Source organism: Neovison vison, chromosome 3 (assembly GCF_020171115.1).
Source record: "Neovison vison isolate M4711 chromosome 3, ASM_NN_V1, whole genome shotgun sequence".
In the NCBI taxonomy this organism is placed as follows: Eukaryota; Metazoa; Chordata; class Mammalia; order Carnivora; family Mustelidae; genus Neogale; species Neogale vison.
Genome location: NC_058093.1, coordinates 217,412,233 through 217,424,750, shown reverse-complemented (window position 1 = coordinate 217,424,750; position 12,518 = coordinate 217,412,233). Strand labels below are relative to the sequence as shown.

Sequence of the window (12,518 nt, the reverse complement as noted above, 5' to 3'; positions counted from 1 at the left end):
ATATATTCAATATACCCTCCCTGCAGCCAATAAGCCAATCAATTGAATTCACATAGAGGTCCCATTTTGGAGCATTTTTTTAATGAGTCGGTGAGAATCTCAATATTTAACTATATTTGGAGTTACTAGGGTCAATCATTATTTTAAATCCTGGTTTACAGAATTGAAGGCAGTTCTCACCCTGGGTATCACTTTGGTGGAAGGAACTTGTCACAGACCCAGGTGGTCCCAACACAAGCCCCAGAAAGTTCATGATAGGGGATTTCGTACATATTACCTAGGTTCCAGAGACACTGTGCTTGGTGGTCTAATTAGGTTTATAAGAAAATTGTCAAAATTTGGGGGCAAGCCGTAGTCCGAAATCAGTGGCTGACAGATGTTGTGTCGAATGATAGGTTCTTTTTCCCCCTGTCCTAGAATGAAACTGACAGGTTGCCTTCAACGCTGAAGTTGTAACTACACCCAGATATTTTGGCCTTAAAAACAAACAACATTTTTAAAACCCAAACCTGGACATGCAGTAGGCAGTATGTGTTATGTTATGTGTTTTATTTCAGAATAACATTGCTACGCAAGTGTATCAAATCATGGTCACAGTATATTCAGAAGAGGCGATATAAGCAGGTATGGAGTAAGTTCATAGTGAGTAACTCCAAAGGCTTACATTGTCGGACTCATTTACTTTGGAAAGATTCTTGGAAAAGACCTTTGCTAAGAGGTCTTGCTGCTGCTTTGAAAACCTCAAAGATATTTCCCCCAATTCCTTCTAGTGATACTGGAAAGTCTGCATCAGCTCCCTACCTTCACGTGCTGTGAATACACAGCCATTCCATTCACATCGTTACTCATTTACTCTATTAGTTAGCCAGCCTTTAGGAAATACTGGGGAAAGTGTAGAACATAGTGCCGCGTTCTCAGTGCTGGATGGTGTGAGGCAGGTACCCATAGCAGGCGGGAGGACATGGGGATCAGGCTCGAGAGTTAGGAAAGGCAGATTGAGGAAGGATGCGGTTCCATTTTTCAGAAAAGCTTTATTTAAGTGATGTCTACATCTGACATGGGGCTCCAGCTCAGAACCCTGAGATCAGGAGTCACATCCTCTTCTGACTGAGCCAGCCAGGAGCCCTGGCTTCAGTTCCGTTTAAGACTCACTGAGGAGCGCCTGGGTGGCTCAGTCGGTTAAGCATCTATCTTTGGCTCAGGACGTGATCCTGGGGAGCCCCCGTATCTAGCTCCCTGCTCCGCAGGGAGTCTGCTTCTCCCTCTGCCTGCTGCTCCCCCTGCTTGTGCTCTTTCTCTCTCTCTCTCTGACAAATAAAAAAATAAAGAAAAGAAAAAAAGAAGGAAAGACTCACTGAGCAGCCGCTGTGCCTCAGACACTGTGCTAAGCACTGGGGCTTAGCTGTGATCGAAAGCAGACAAAATTCTTCCTCCCACAGGCCTTGTAATTTAGCCCCAGGATGGCAATTAAGTGCAATATTGCAGGCCGGCTCAAATGATGGCCGAAGCTGTCTAGAGTGCTGAACTGAGAAGGGTTTGAAGGCCACCTTTAGGCTTGGGGGCATTTGTGTTCAACTGGTATTGTCTGCACGGGCCTTTCAGGGGTTAGCGTGCTGCCTGGGCCTGGTTTTGGCCCTCCTTGGTGAAACAGGGAAACAAAAGCCAAACTCCTGCCTCCCCCACCCCCACCTCCATCTGTCGCTAGAGTCTAACATGAGAATCTAAAGAATTTGACTGTTTACTCATAGCGTTGAGAGAGAATCTGAATTTTCTAGTAAGGTGTATAAAATCCTGTGGGAGCCAGCCTCTGGTTAATGTCTGTACCCTTTCCTGTTACCTACTTCTTCGTTCCTTCACAGCTGTGCTCTGGCCAGTTAAGCTGCCAGTCCTTCCCTGAATGTGCTTCTCACTGTACATGCAGTTCTCTGTCCCTCTGAACCTTTTGGCTCTGGTGTTACCCATCCCCCTGCCCCCTGTGTGGCTTTGTCAGTGTATTCTGTGCCTAGGTGTTTCCCAGCCCTTTCCCTGCCAGTCTGTGAGCTACTTGAGGGTAGACCCTGTCTCTCTCTTCTCCTTAGCACTGTGTGGACAAAGGGTAGGTGCCACTAATATTTACATGAGTGAATGAACGAACAAGTGAACAGCCAGATAAACTGCCATGGGCTGCTGCAGAGTTTTTCTGTTTCTCTGTTCTTGGCATCTGGGCCGTGCCAGCCCAGGGCATGGTTTGCCTTCCACACTTGGAAAATGGTTAGAATTGCTGCATTCTTTGACATTTCTTTGGATGATGTGACTCTTTCTGAAAGGACGTTGCCACTTGGTTTCTTAAACCCATTTAATGTAAGCTCAACAGAAGGTAGAGACCATTTAGAAAAGGAAACTGAGTGCCAGGGTCAAAAGATTGTGTTTATTCAAGATGGAAAAAAAGCAGAGTCTCTTATTTTCCCCCTGGAAAAAGAGCCCCTGACCCTGGGGCCCAGCAGTGGTGGAAGGTCAAAGGTCAGTGTTCTTATCTCTCTGCACTGCTTTTGCACGGCCTGCGTCATATAGAAGGTCTGAAAAATAGTAAGAGCCCTGCTTAGTTCTGGGGGTTTTTTTTGTTTTTTTTTTTTTCCCAGATCTTTTGCTAACCATCTGACTGTCATCTAAGGAGATGACATCAGAGAACATCAAGTTCGTTAAAGAGAACATCAGTTCTTTCTATTTCGGGAAAAGATAAAGATATTTTTTATTGTGGGTTTCTTTCTTTTTAAAAAGTAATACGTAGAGAATGGCAAAACGTTTGCCAGTTATTGAAGCTGAATGTTAAGTTCATGGGGATTCGTTATACTGTTGCTTCTACTTTCATTTACATTTGAAAATGTAAATGCCCAAAAGCAATATATAGACATTGTAATTTGAGATGTGTAGGAAGAGATAAAAGAAAAAAATTAAAACACCCGTAATCTTAAATTACATTTGGTGAGTAAATTTGGTATCTTTTTTCCTCCATGTGCGTGGGAGTATGTATACCATATGTTCACACACACACATATGCTTACTGTTCAGTTGTCTGTTGCTATGTAAAAAAATCACCCCGAACTCAGTAGCTTAAAACAACAACTGTGTTATTATACTTATGGGTTCTGGGGTGCCTGGGTGGCTCAGGGGGTTAAAGCCTCTGCCTTTGGCTCAGGTCATGATCCCAGGGTCCTGGGATCAAGCCCCACATCAGGCTCTTTGCTCAGGAGGGAGCCTGCTTCCCCCTCTCTCTCTCCCTGCCTCTCTGCTGACTTGTGATTGGTGTCTGTCAAATAAAAAAAATCTTAAAAAAAAAAAATAAAATAAATAAAAACAGATGACCCTTTATACTTATGGGTTCTGCAGGTCAGAAATTAAAACAAGACATCACAATAATGGCTGGTCTCTGCTCCATGATTATTGGGCCCTCAGCTGGGAAGATTCTAATGGCAGGAGGTTAGCATTCTCTAGAAGTTTCTTCACTCACATGGCTGGTTCCTGGACTGGAATAACTCACAAAGACTGGGCACATCTGGGACTATTAACCAGAGAACCTACATTGGGTCTCCCCAGGAGGCTTGGATTGCCTTTGAGCATAGTGGCCTCCGGGGAGTCAGACTTCCTGTGTTGCTGCTCACTCCAAAAGTGTCTCAGTGAACAACACAGAGCTGTATGGCCCTTTATGACCCACTAGCTCATATGGTCACTTTCACCATTCTTTACTGGTCAAAGCAATCACTGTCCCGCCCAGATTCAAGGGGAGGGGACTTCTCAGGGAGGGAGGAAATCCAAAGAATTTGAGGTCCTATTTTAAAAAGCACCGCCGTGGTGGCACCTGGGTGGCTCAGTGGGCTAAGCCACTGCCTTCGGCTCAGGTCATGATCTCAGGGTCCTGGGATCGAGCCCCGCATCGGGCTCTCTGCTCAGCGGGGAGCCTACTTCCTCCTCTCTCTCTCTGCCTGCCTCTCTGCCTGCTTGTCATCTCTCTCTGTCAAATAAATAAATAAAATCTTTAATAATAATAATAATAATAAATAAATAAATAAATAAAAAGCACCGCTGTATATATATGCTTTTATCCCCACAAAGTTTTGGATCATGGAGGCATGTATATATTTTTATGTCAGTTGTCTATCTTCCTGCTGATAAACAGTAAAATAGTAGTAGCCTTTCGTAATTACAGTAAAATCAAAAGATATATTACAGCATGGGAAGAATGTTGATAATACACATGACAAAGGATTGGTAAATTTCTTAAGATTCAAAAAGCCCATGTATATCACTGAGTCAAACACTAGCAGTCAGAGAGTGAAACAGGCAGTGGGTATGAACACTTAGTACATAGGACAAAACATTTAGACTTATCCACGTATATACACATGTGTATACAGACACACAAATAGGTAGAGATGCTTAAACTTTTTAATTAGAGTAAAAATTTCTTACCCATCATATTTCATTTTTCACCTATCATGTAGATTTTAATTTTCTCAGTTTAGTGTAGAAAGCAACCTTCCCTCTAGAATGTGACCCTGAAAGGTCTTTTTTTTTTTTTTTTTTAAGATTTTATTTATTTATTTGACAGATCGCAAGTAAGCAGAGAGGCAGGCGGGGGGGTGGGGGAAGCAGGCTCCTCACTGAGCAGAGAGCCTGATGTGGGGCTCAATCCCAGGACTCTGCAATCATGACCTGAGCCGAAGGCAGAGGCTTAACCCACTGAGCCACCCAGGGCCGCCACCCTCCCCTCTGCCCTTTTTTTTTTTTTTTTAAATAATGTAAAGTACAAATAAAGGTCATTCTGTTCACTGTAGTGGCTGCGGTCCAGAGCAGACAGTCACTTCCAGCAGAGAGCCCTTCCTGCAGCCTTCCACGCATGGAGAAGATTCTGGCGATGGCACCATCAGGAAAGTGTTCTCAATGCGAGAGCAGCACGCTTTCACAGGTATGCGGTGCCTCTCCTGTCTGGGCAGGCTTCTCAGGCTTCTGCTCCCCACACAGCCATTGGTGGTGGTGTTCAGCCTCCCAGCCTCCCAGGCCCTGGTTCTTCCTGGTTTGTCAATTATGTGGGCTCATTGATTTCATCTAGCAGGAAAAGCCAGCCAGTATTTCCCCTGGGAAATCTTTTGCTCAACTTTATTGCAAATGCTTTCAGAACAGCCTGAGTTCTGTGTCCCTGTCCTCAGTGCAAGCCAGTGTGAGCTCCGTGAATGCTGCCCGTTAGCTTTCTGGATCAGAGCGTGGTTGGACCTTGCATTGCCCTGGCAGGCATTCTTGAGTGTGATTTCCCTGAAATTCTTGCTTCCTGTCCTGCTAGACCTGGCTTTTTGAAGTCTTGAAATACAGTTGTCAACAAAATTAAGATGGGCAAGGAGCAGAGCTACGTCTTTTTAGCTCCCACAGAACCAAACTTGCCCATAGCAGGTCCTTGCTGTGTGTTGGCAGAAAGCAACAAAGAAATTATTCATCGCCGACTGTATGTCTGTCTGCCCCTGTGGTGGGCATGCTGTGATGGGAGACGGGAAACAAATACATAAGCTCATTCGCCTATGACGTCAGCAACTTCATTAATAATTTCCTTCTCATAGCAGTCCCGAGAAAACAGGCTCAAGATGACTAATGACTCCCCCATGTAAGTGGCAGTAAGTGGCAGAGCCAGAGTTTAAATTCAGATCTCCTTGACACCAGGGACTTTCTCCTAGATGAAAAGGAAGATCTTTTTGATGACTCTGTAGAAACTTTGAATCTTTGTGAGGAAGTAAAACTGATACACAAGAAACAATTGAAGGACACTTCCAGAGAAGAGATCTGCATGTCCTCACTTAGGTCGGCCCTGAGTTCTTCTAGAGCTACTGAGGAAAGTCCCTGGAGGAAGGCATGCTGTGAGCCTGGGGATGAGGATGGATGGCAGGAGGGGGGGGCAGGATGAGGAGGGCCAGGCTGAGGGTATTGCCTGAGCCTATAAAAAAGATAACAGATAGGGCGCCTGGGTGGCTCAGTGTGTTAAGCCGCTGCCTTCGGCTCGGGTCGTGATCTCAGAGTCCTGGGATCGAGTCCCGCATCAGGCTCTCTGCTCAGCAGGGAGCCTGCTTCCTCCTCTCTCTCTCTCTGCCTGCCTCTCTGCCTACTTGTGATCTCTCTCTGTCAAATAAATAAATAAAATCTTAAAAAAAATAACAGATAAATGCTTGAGCAGGTGCACGTAAGTAGTAAAGTGATGGTTTTGGAAATTGCCTGAGAAGAGTTCCCATCAATTTAGGACAGAGACGAGAGGGAGGGACGTGGGAGGCATGCTGGGAGAAGTTGCAGTGGTCCTGACTTTGAAAGAGTGTGAATGCTAATCTGAGGGGATCGGCCAGAACTCTGAAAGTCCTTCACCCAAAATCCAAGGAGAAGCATTTACGGGGTAGCTGTGGGGAATTGGAGGCTGGCAAGGGGATAGCATTTACCTCTTCCCCTTCTGCAAAGAGAGTGACTTCACCTTTACCTACTTTCTGAACTGAGGTCTGGTTTAAGATTCCATTGGGAAAATGGCTTTACTACTTAATACACACACACTCCTTCATTTCTTCTGCAAAGTCATGATTGACTGTTACTTCTTTTGTATTTTGGCATGCCATAGGGATGGTTGAGGATTCTCATAAAAGACTCAATCTTAGAACACAAACTGAGGGTTGCTGGAGGGGAAGGGAGGGGAGGGGAAGGGTGGGTAGGAGGGAGAGGGTGGCTGGGTGATGGCCATTGGGGAGGGTATGTGCTATGGTGAGAGCTGTGAATTGTGTATGAATCACAGACCTGTACCCCTGAAACAAATAATGTATTATATGTTAAAAAAATATTGAGGGCTCTTTCAAAATAGCCAAGAGGAGTTTCCAAAAGGATTTTTGTTGGGGACCATTCTTGAGACAAAAGGTTGGTGGGTAGGATACGGGTGGCTCAGGGGTTGAGCCTCTGCCTTTGGCTCAGGTCATGATCTCAGGGTCCTAGGATGGAGCCTCACATTGGGCTCCCTGCTCAGAGGGGAGCCTGCTCCCCCCTACTTGTGATCTCTGCCTACTTGTGATCTCTGTCAAATAAATAAATAAAATCTTTAAAAAAAAGGGGGGGGTGTGGTGGGTGAATTGGAGACAGGATGTAACCAGGAAGTTTGAGGGAGAACCAGGGCCTGATCTGGATTTGGCCTGATGTGGATTTTATCTTGTTTTGGTTGAGTCGGCTCTTTTTAGAAAACTGAAGTTTTTTAGGTTTCTGCCTTTAGCTCTTGAGGGAGCAAAGTGATGGGGAGCCTGGCTTGGAAGCTGGAGAGCCCTGAGTTCAGGCCCTTGCTCCACTGCTTGCTGGCTCCCTAACCCTGCGCAGGCCACTTGGTCTCTCTGAGCCTGTTTCCTCAGATGTAAAATGGAGATGGGTTGATATAATAGTCGTGTTTCATAAGGTTGTCATGAAAAGTGAAATAATGCCTGTGGAATACAAGCAGAATGGCAGTACAGAATATCAGCCTTCCCCGCCAATCCCTAGTGATTTGTGACTCTTACAGTAAATGAATATTCATAGGTTCGGTTTGGAGTTTAGCAAATCAGAGTTCCCCCAAAATATATATGTTCTATCTTTCCATAATTCTTAGGGTATTTGTTTAATATTTTAGGAATATGGACAGAATTTGTAGTGAGGTCTCATGAATTATTACTAAAAATGGTAGTTTCTTAACCTACCAGTGAAATAGTATACTGATAATGTCTTTTAGTATGCTGATTTGTTTTTTGTTTTTTTTTAATTGAGCTTAAGTTCATAGTGAAAGGCACAGAAGTTAAGTAAAGAGTTTGGTGAGTTTTTTTTTTAAAAAAAAAAAAAAAAGAGTTTGGTGAGTTTTCACAAATTGTATACCCGGATAATCAACAGCCCAGTCAAGGTCTAGAACATTTCCATCACCCCAGAAAGTTCCCTCATGCCCCCTTCCAGTCTATTTGCACCTCCCCCCATCCACCACCATAGGTAACCACTGCTTTGATTACTGTCATCCCAGGTTAATTTTGCCTGTTTTTGAACTTGAAGTGATGGGATCATACAGTAGGTGTTCTATTGTGTCTGACATCTTCTGAAGTTCAGCATAATGTTTTTGAGATTGACCCTTGTTGTTTGGTAGGAATTCAGTCTTCGCTGAGGGATATTGGATGAATATAAGGCAATATTTTCACCCCTTTTAACATGGGTTGTTTCCAGTTTGAGGCCATTTTGAGTAAATCTGCTATGAACATTTAAGCGGGTTATGTTTTCATTTCTCTTGGGTGGATACCTAAAAGCGGACTCTGGCTCTCACGTGGGGACATGCTTCCTCTAACAGGGGGTCCCATCATTTTACACCCACCAGCAGATAGAATGCTGGTTGTTCCACCTCCTCATCAACATCTGGTTTTGACTCTTTTTTTAAAAATTATTTTTATTTTTATTAACATATAATGTATTATTTTCTCCAGGATACTGGTTTATGAATCATCAGTCTTACACAGTTCACAGCACTCACCATGGCACATACCCTCCCCAATGTCCACAACCCAGCCACCCTCTCCCTACCCCACCCCCAGCAGCCCTCAGTTTGTTTTGTGAGATTAAGAGTCTCTTATGGTTGATTTTTTTTTTAAGATTTTATTTATTTATTTGACACAGAAAGAGAGCACAAGTAGGCAGAGCAGCAGGAAGAGAGAAAAAAGGGGAAGCAGGCTCCCTGCTGAGCAGAGAACCTGATGTGGGGCTTGATCCCAAGACCCTGAGATCATGACCTGAGCGGAAGGCAGAGGCTTAACCCACTGAGCCACCCAGGTGCCCCGAGTCTCTTAAGGTTTTTGACCATCTTTTTTTTATTATTATTATCTTTTATTATTTTTTAAAAGATTTTATTTATTTATTTGACAGACAGAGATCACAAGTGGTCAGAGAGGCAGGCAGAGAGAGAGGAGGAAGCAAGCTCAGTGCAGAGCAGAGAGCCTGATACGGGGCTCGATCCTAGGACTCTGGGATCATGACCTGAGCTGAAGGCAGAGGCTTTAACCCACTGAGCCATCCAGGCGCCCCTTTGACCATCTTTTTAACCGAGCCATTCTAGTGGATGTGGAGTTCCATCTCATTTCCCTGCTGACTAATAATATGGAGCATTTTTTAAGGCCTAATCAGCCAGGATCAAAATCCTGTAGTTGGCAGTACCAAGTCACATTGATTGCCTTGAAGGAAGGAATTCCAGAGGAATTCTGGAATGGTGCTGTTCCTGAGGGAAAGGAATTTGTAGGGTTTGAATCCTATGAAAGGATTCTGAAGGGGGGAAAGAGATTGGTTTTGGATTGGTTTTGGATTGCTTGCTATTTTTGAGGCAAAGGTAGGAGAGATGAGAAGTGGGGTTCACTAGGGAATACAGTTATGTGTACTGTACTCAGGAATAAGTGAATAAGTGAAAACAGCAAAGCTTGGCTGGGGCATCGTTGGTAAAGAAGCAGTAACTACTCTGAAGAGGCCCTTGTGGCATTTTACAGCTGCTGCCTGGCCTTTGGAGAAACCATGTTTCCTTGTAGCTGGCTTTATCAGTGTCTGTCCTGATCTGACTAATGGTTAGGCTGCTTTTCCTCTTTTCTGAGTGAAATCAGTCTGAGCTCATTTTCTTTCTGTGAATTCCAGACAGAGTTTGACTGATTCAACCTTTACCATGTGCTTATTGACCATTTGTATATCTTCTTTTGTGAAGTGTCTATTCAGTTCTTTCCCCTACCTTTTAAAAAAATTGGGTTTTGTGTCTTTTTTAAAAATTATTGATTTTTCAAAGTTCTTTATATATTCTTTGTTAGATATATGTATTGAAAATATTTTCTTCCAGGGTCACCTGGGTGGCTCAGTGAGTTAAGCCTCTGACTCTTGGTTTTGGCTCAGATCATCATCTCAGGGTCCTGAGATCAAGTCCAGTGTTGTGCTCTGAGCTCAGCTGGGAGTCTGCTTGAGATTCTCTCTTCCTCCCCCACTTCCCCTCCCCATGTTAGCATGCTCTTTCTGTCTCTCTCTCTCTCAAATAATAAATCTTTTAAAAAAGAAAAAAGAAGAACATTTTCTTTTGGTAATGTGGCTTACATTTTTATTTTCTCACAGTATTTTTTTCATTGAGAGCAAAGTGGTTATATATATATATAGATATATAGATATATAGATATATATGGAAATGATCACAGGGTGGGGATCTATATATTAGCTAATATATATTGAAATAACGGTATTTTTTGGTGAGCAGAAATGTTTAATTTTGTTACAGTCCAGTTCATCAAATTTTTTTCTAATCATAAAAGATCAGTGATTTGGGGGTTTTCTCTAAAAAATATTTGCCTACAGCCAGGATCTTGAAAGATATTTTCCAATATTTTCTCTGGAAGCTTTATATTAAGTTTTACCATTTACATTTAGGTCTGTGATCATCCTGAATTTTTTCCATATATGGTATGAGTTAAGAGTCAAGGATTGTTTTTTTCTGTTTTTCAGATTTTTCCAGCACTCTTTGTTGAAAAGACTTTTCATCCCCCCATTGAGTTGCCTTGGCACCTTTACTGAAAATCAGTTGTCCTTATAAGTTTGTATCTATGTTTGGACTTTCTCTTCTGTTTCATTTATCTGTTTGTTTATCCTTATGCCATTATCATACTCTCCTGATTTTTGTATCTTGATAGCAAGTTTTGAAATTGGTTCTTCAACTTTATTCCTCCTGGAATTTTCTTTTATTTGTTTGGGATTGCACTTTCTGTATAGACATTTAGGGGAGATCGGACATCTCAAACTTACTGAGTCTTCCATAAATGAACATACACTTCTCCATTTATGCAGTTTTTCTTCCATTTTTCTCAGTGTTTTATAACTTTGCATAGAAGTTTTGTATATATAGTGTTCAATTTATTCCTAAAGACCTTTTTTTAAAATATTCTTGTGAATAGAACTATTTTTTAAATCCATTCACTGTTTGTCCTAGTATATAGAAATACAGCTGAAACTTTTTGTTCTGTGACCTTTCTAAATTTACTTAATGGTTTGAGTCTTTTTTTAAATTACATAGTTTTCTGCATAAATAATCCTGTTATATGCAAATAAGGACAACTTACTTTATCCTTTCCAGTCTGTAGGCTTTTATTTCTGTCTTCATTAGCTAGCATCTCTAATGAAGTATTGAATAGAGGTAATGAGAGGATACATACTTGTCTTTTTTCCAATCTTAGGGGGAAAACAAAAGCAGTCAGTATTTCACATTATTTTTGTAGATACCCTTTATCAGATTGAGAATGTTGCCCTCTATTCATAGTTATTGAGAATTTTTATTATGAAGGGTGGTTAAATTTTGCCAGATGCTTTTTCTGCATTTATTAAGATGATCATATGGTTTTCCTGATTTCACATATTAGATCAGCCCTATATTCCTGAGATAAACCCCACTTGGTCATGATATATTATCTTTTTCACGTGTTGTTGATTTTTAAGATTTTATTTATTTATTTGACAGAGAGAGAGATCACAAGTAGGCAGAGAGGCAGACAGAGAGGAGGAAGCAGGATCCCGGCCCAGCAGAGAGCCCGATGTGGGCTTGATTCCAGGACCCTGAGACCACGACCTGAGCCGAAGGCAGAGGCTTAACCCTCTGAGCCATGCAGGCACCCCAAGTGTTGCTGATTTTGATCTGTTAATGTTTTCTTAAAAATACTTACATGTATTTTCATGAGGGATCGTGGTTTTAGTTTTCTGGTATTTAAATTTGTTATGGAATTTGCTAGTGAAATTATCTGGACCTAGAGTTTCCTTTATGGAAAGGTTTTTTATTACAGATATAATATTGAAAATAGATACAGAGGGGGCGCCTGGGTGGCTCAGTGGGTGAGGCCTCTGCCTTCAGCTCAGGCCTTGATCTCAGGGTCCTGGGATCGAGCCCCGCATCAGGCTCTCCGCTCCACTTGGAGCCTGCTTACCCTCCCTCTCTCTCTGCCTGCTGTTCTACATAATGGTGATCTCTTTCTCTGTCAAATAAATTAATAAAATCTTAAAAAAAAAAAAAAAGAAAATAGATACAGAGCTACCAAGAGTTTCTTTTCATGTTAAGTTTTAGTAAGCTCTGTTTTTCAAGGAATTTTTCATTCTATCCAAGGTGTTAAATATATTGGCAAAAAGCTTTCATAAAAGTGCCTTAATATACTTTTAATGTCTGTAGAATCTCTGATGATACCTCCTTGTACATTCCTGATTTTGGTAATTTGTATTTTTTTCTCTTTATTCTTTAAATTTTATTTATTTATTTCCCAGAGAGAGAGGAGGGAGTGAGAGAGGGTACACAAGCAGGGGTAGCAGGAAGGAGAAACAGGCTTCCTGCCAAGCAGGGAGCCCGATGTGGGGCTCGATCCCAGGACCCTGGAATTATGACCTGAGACTGAGCCACCCAGGCGCCCTTTTCTCTTTATGCTTGATCAGTCTTGCAAGGAGTTATCATGGGTTATTTTTTTTAACTTTTGCTTTGCTAA

General features: G+C 42.3%; 1 protein-coding gene across 6 annotated transcripts in view; it reads left to right on the top strand.

The window, feature by feature from the left end:
- The window catches only part of SFI1 (SFI1 centrin binding protein), a 105,478-nt gene that overhangs the window by 73,305 nt on the left and 19,655 nt on the right, over positions 1 to 12,518 (top strand). For all 6 annotated transcript variants that reach the window (XM_044243859.1, XM_044243857.1, XM_044243858.1 and 3 more), the window contains 2 exons: positions 558 to 624; positions 4,812 to 4,942. In XM_044243859.1, the coding sequence (XP_044099794.1) occupies positions 558 to 624; positions 4,812 to 4,942 (198 nt within the window). The remainder of the gene's footprint in view (positions 1 to 557; positions 625 to 4,811; positions 4,943 to 12,518) is intronic.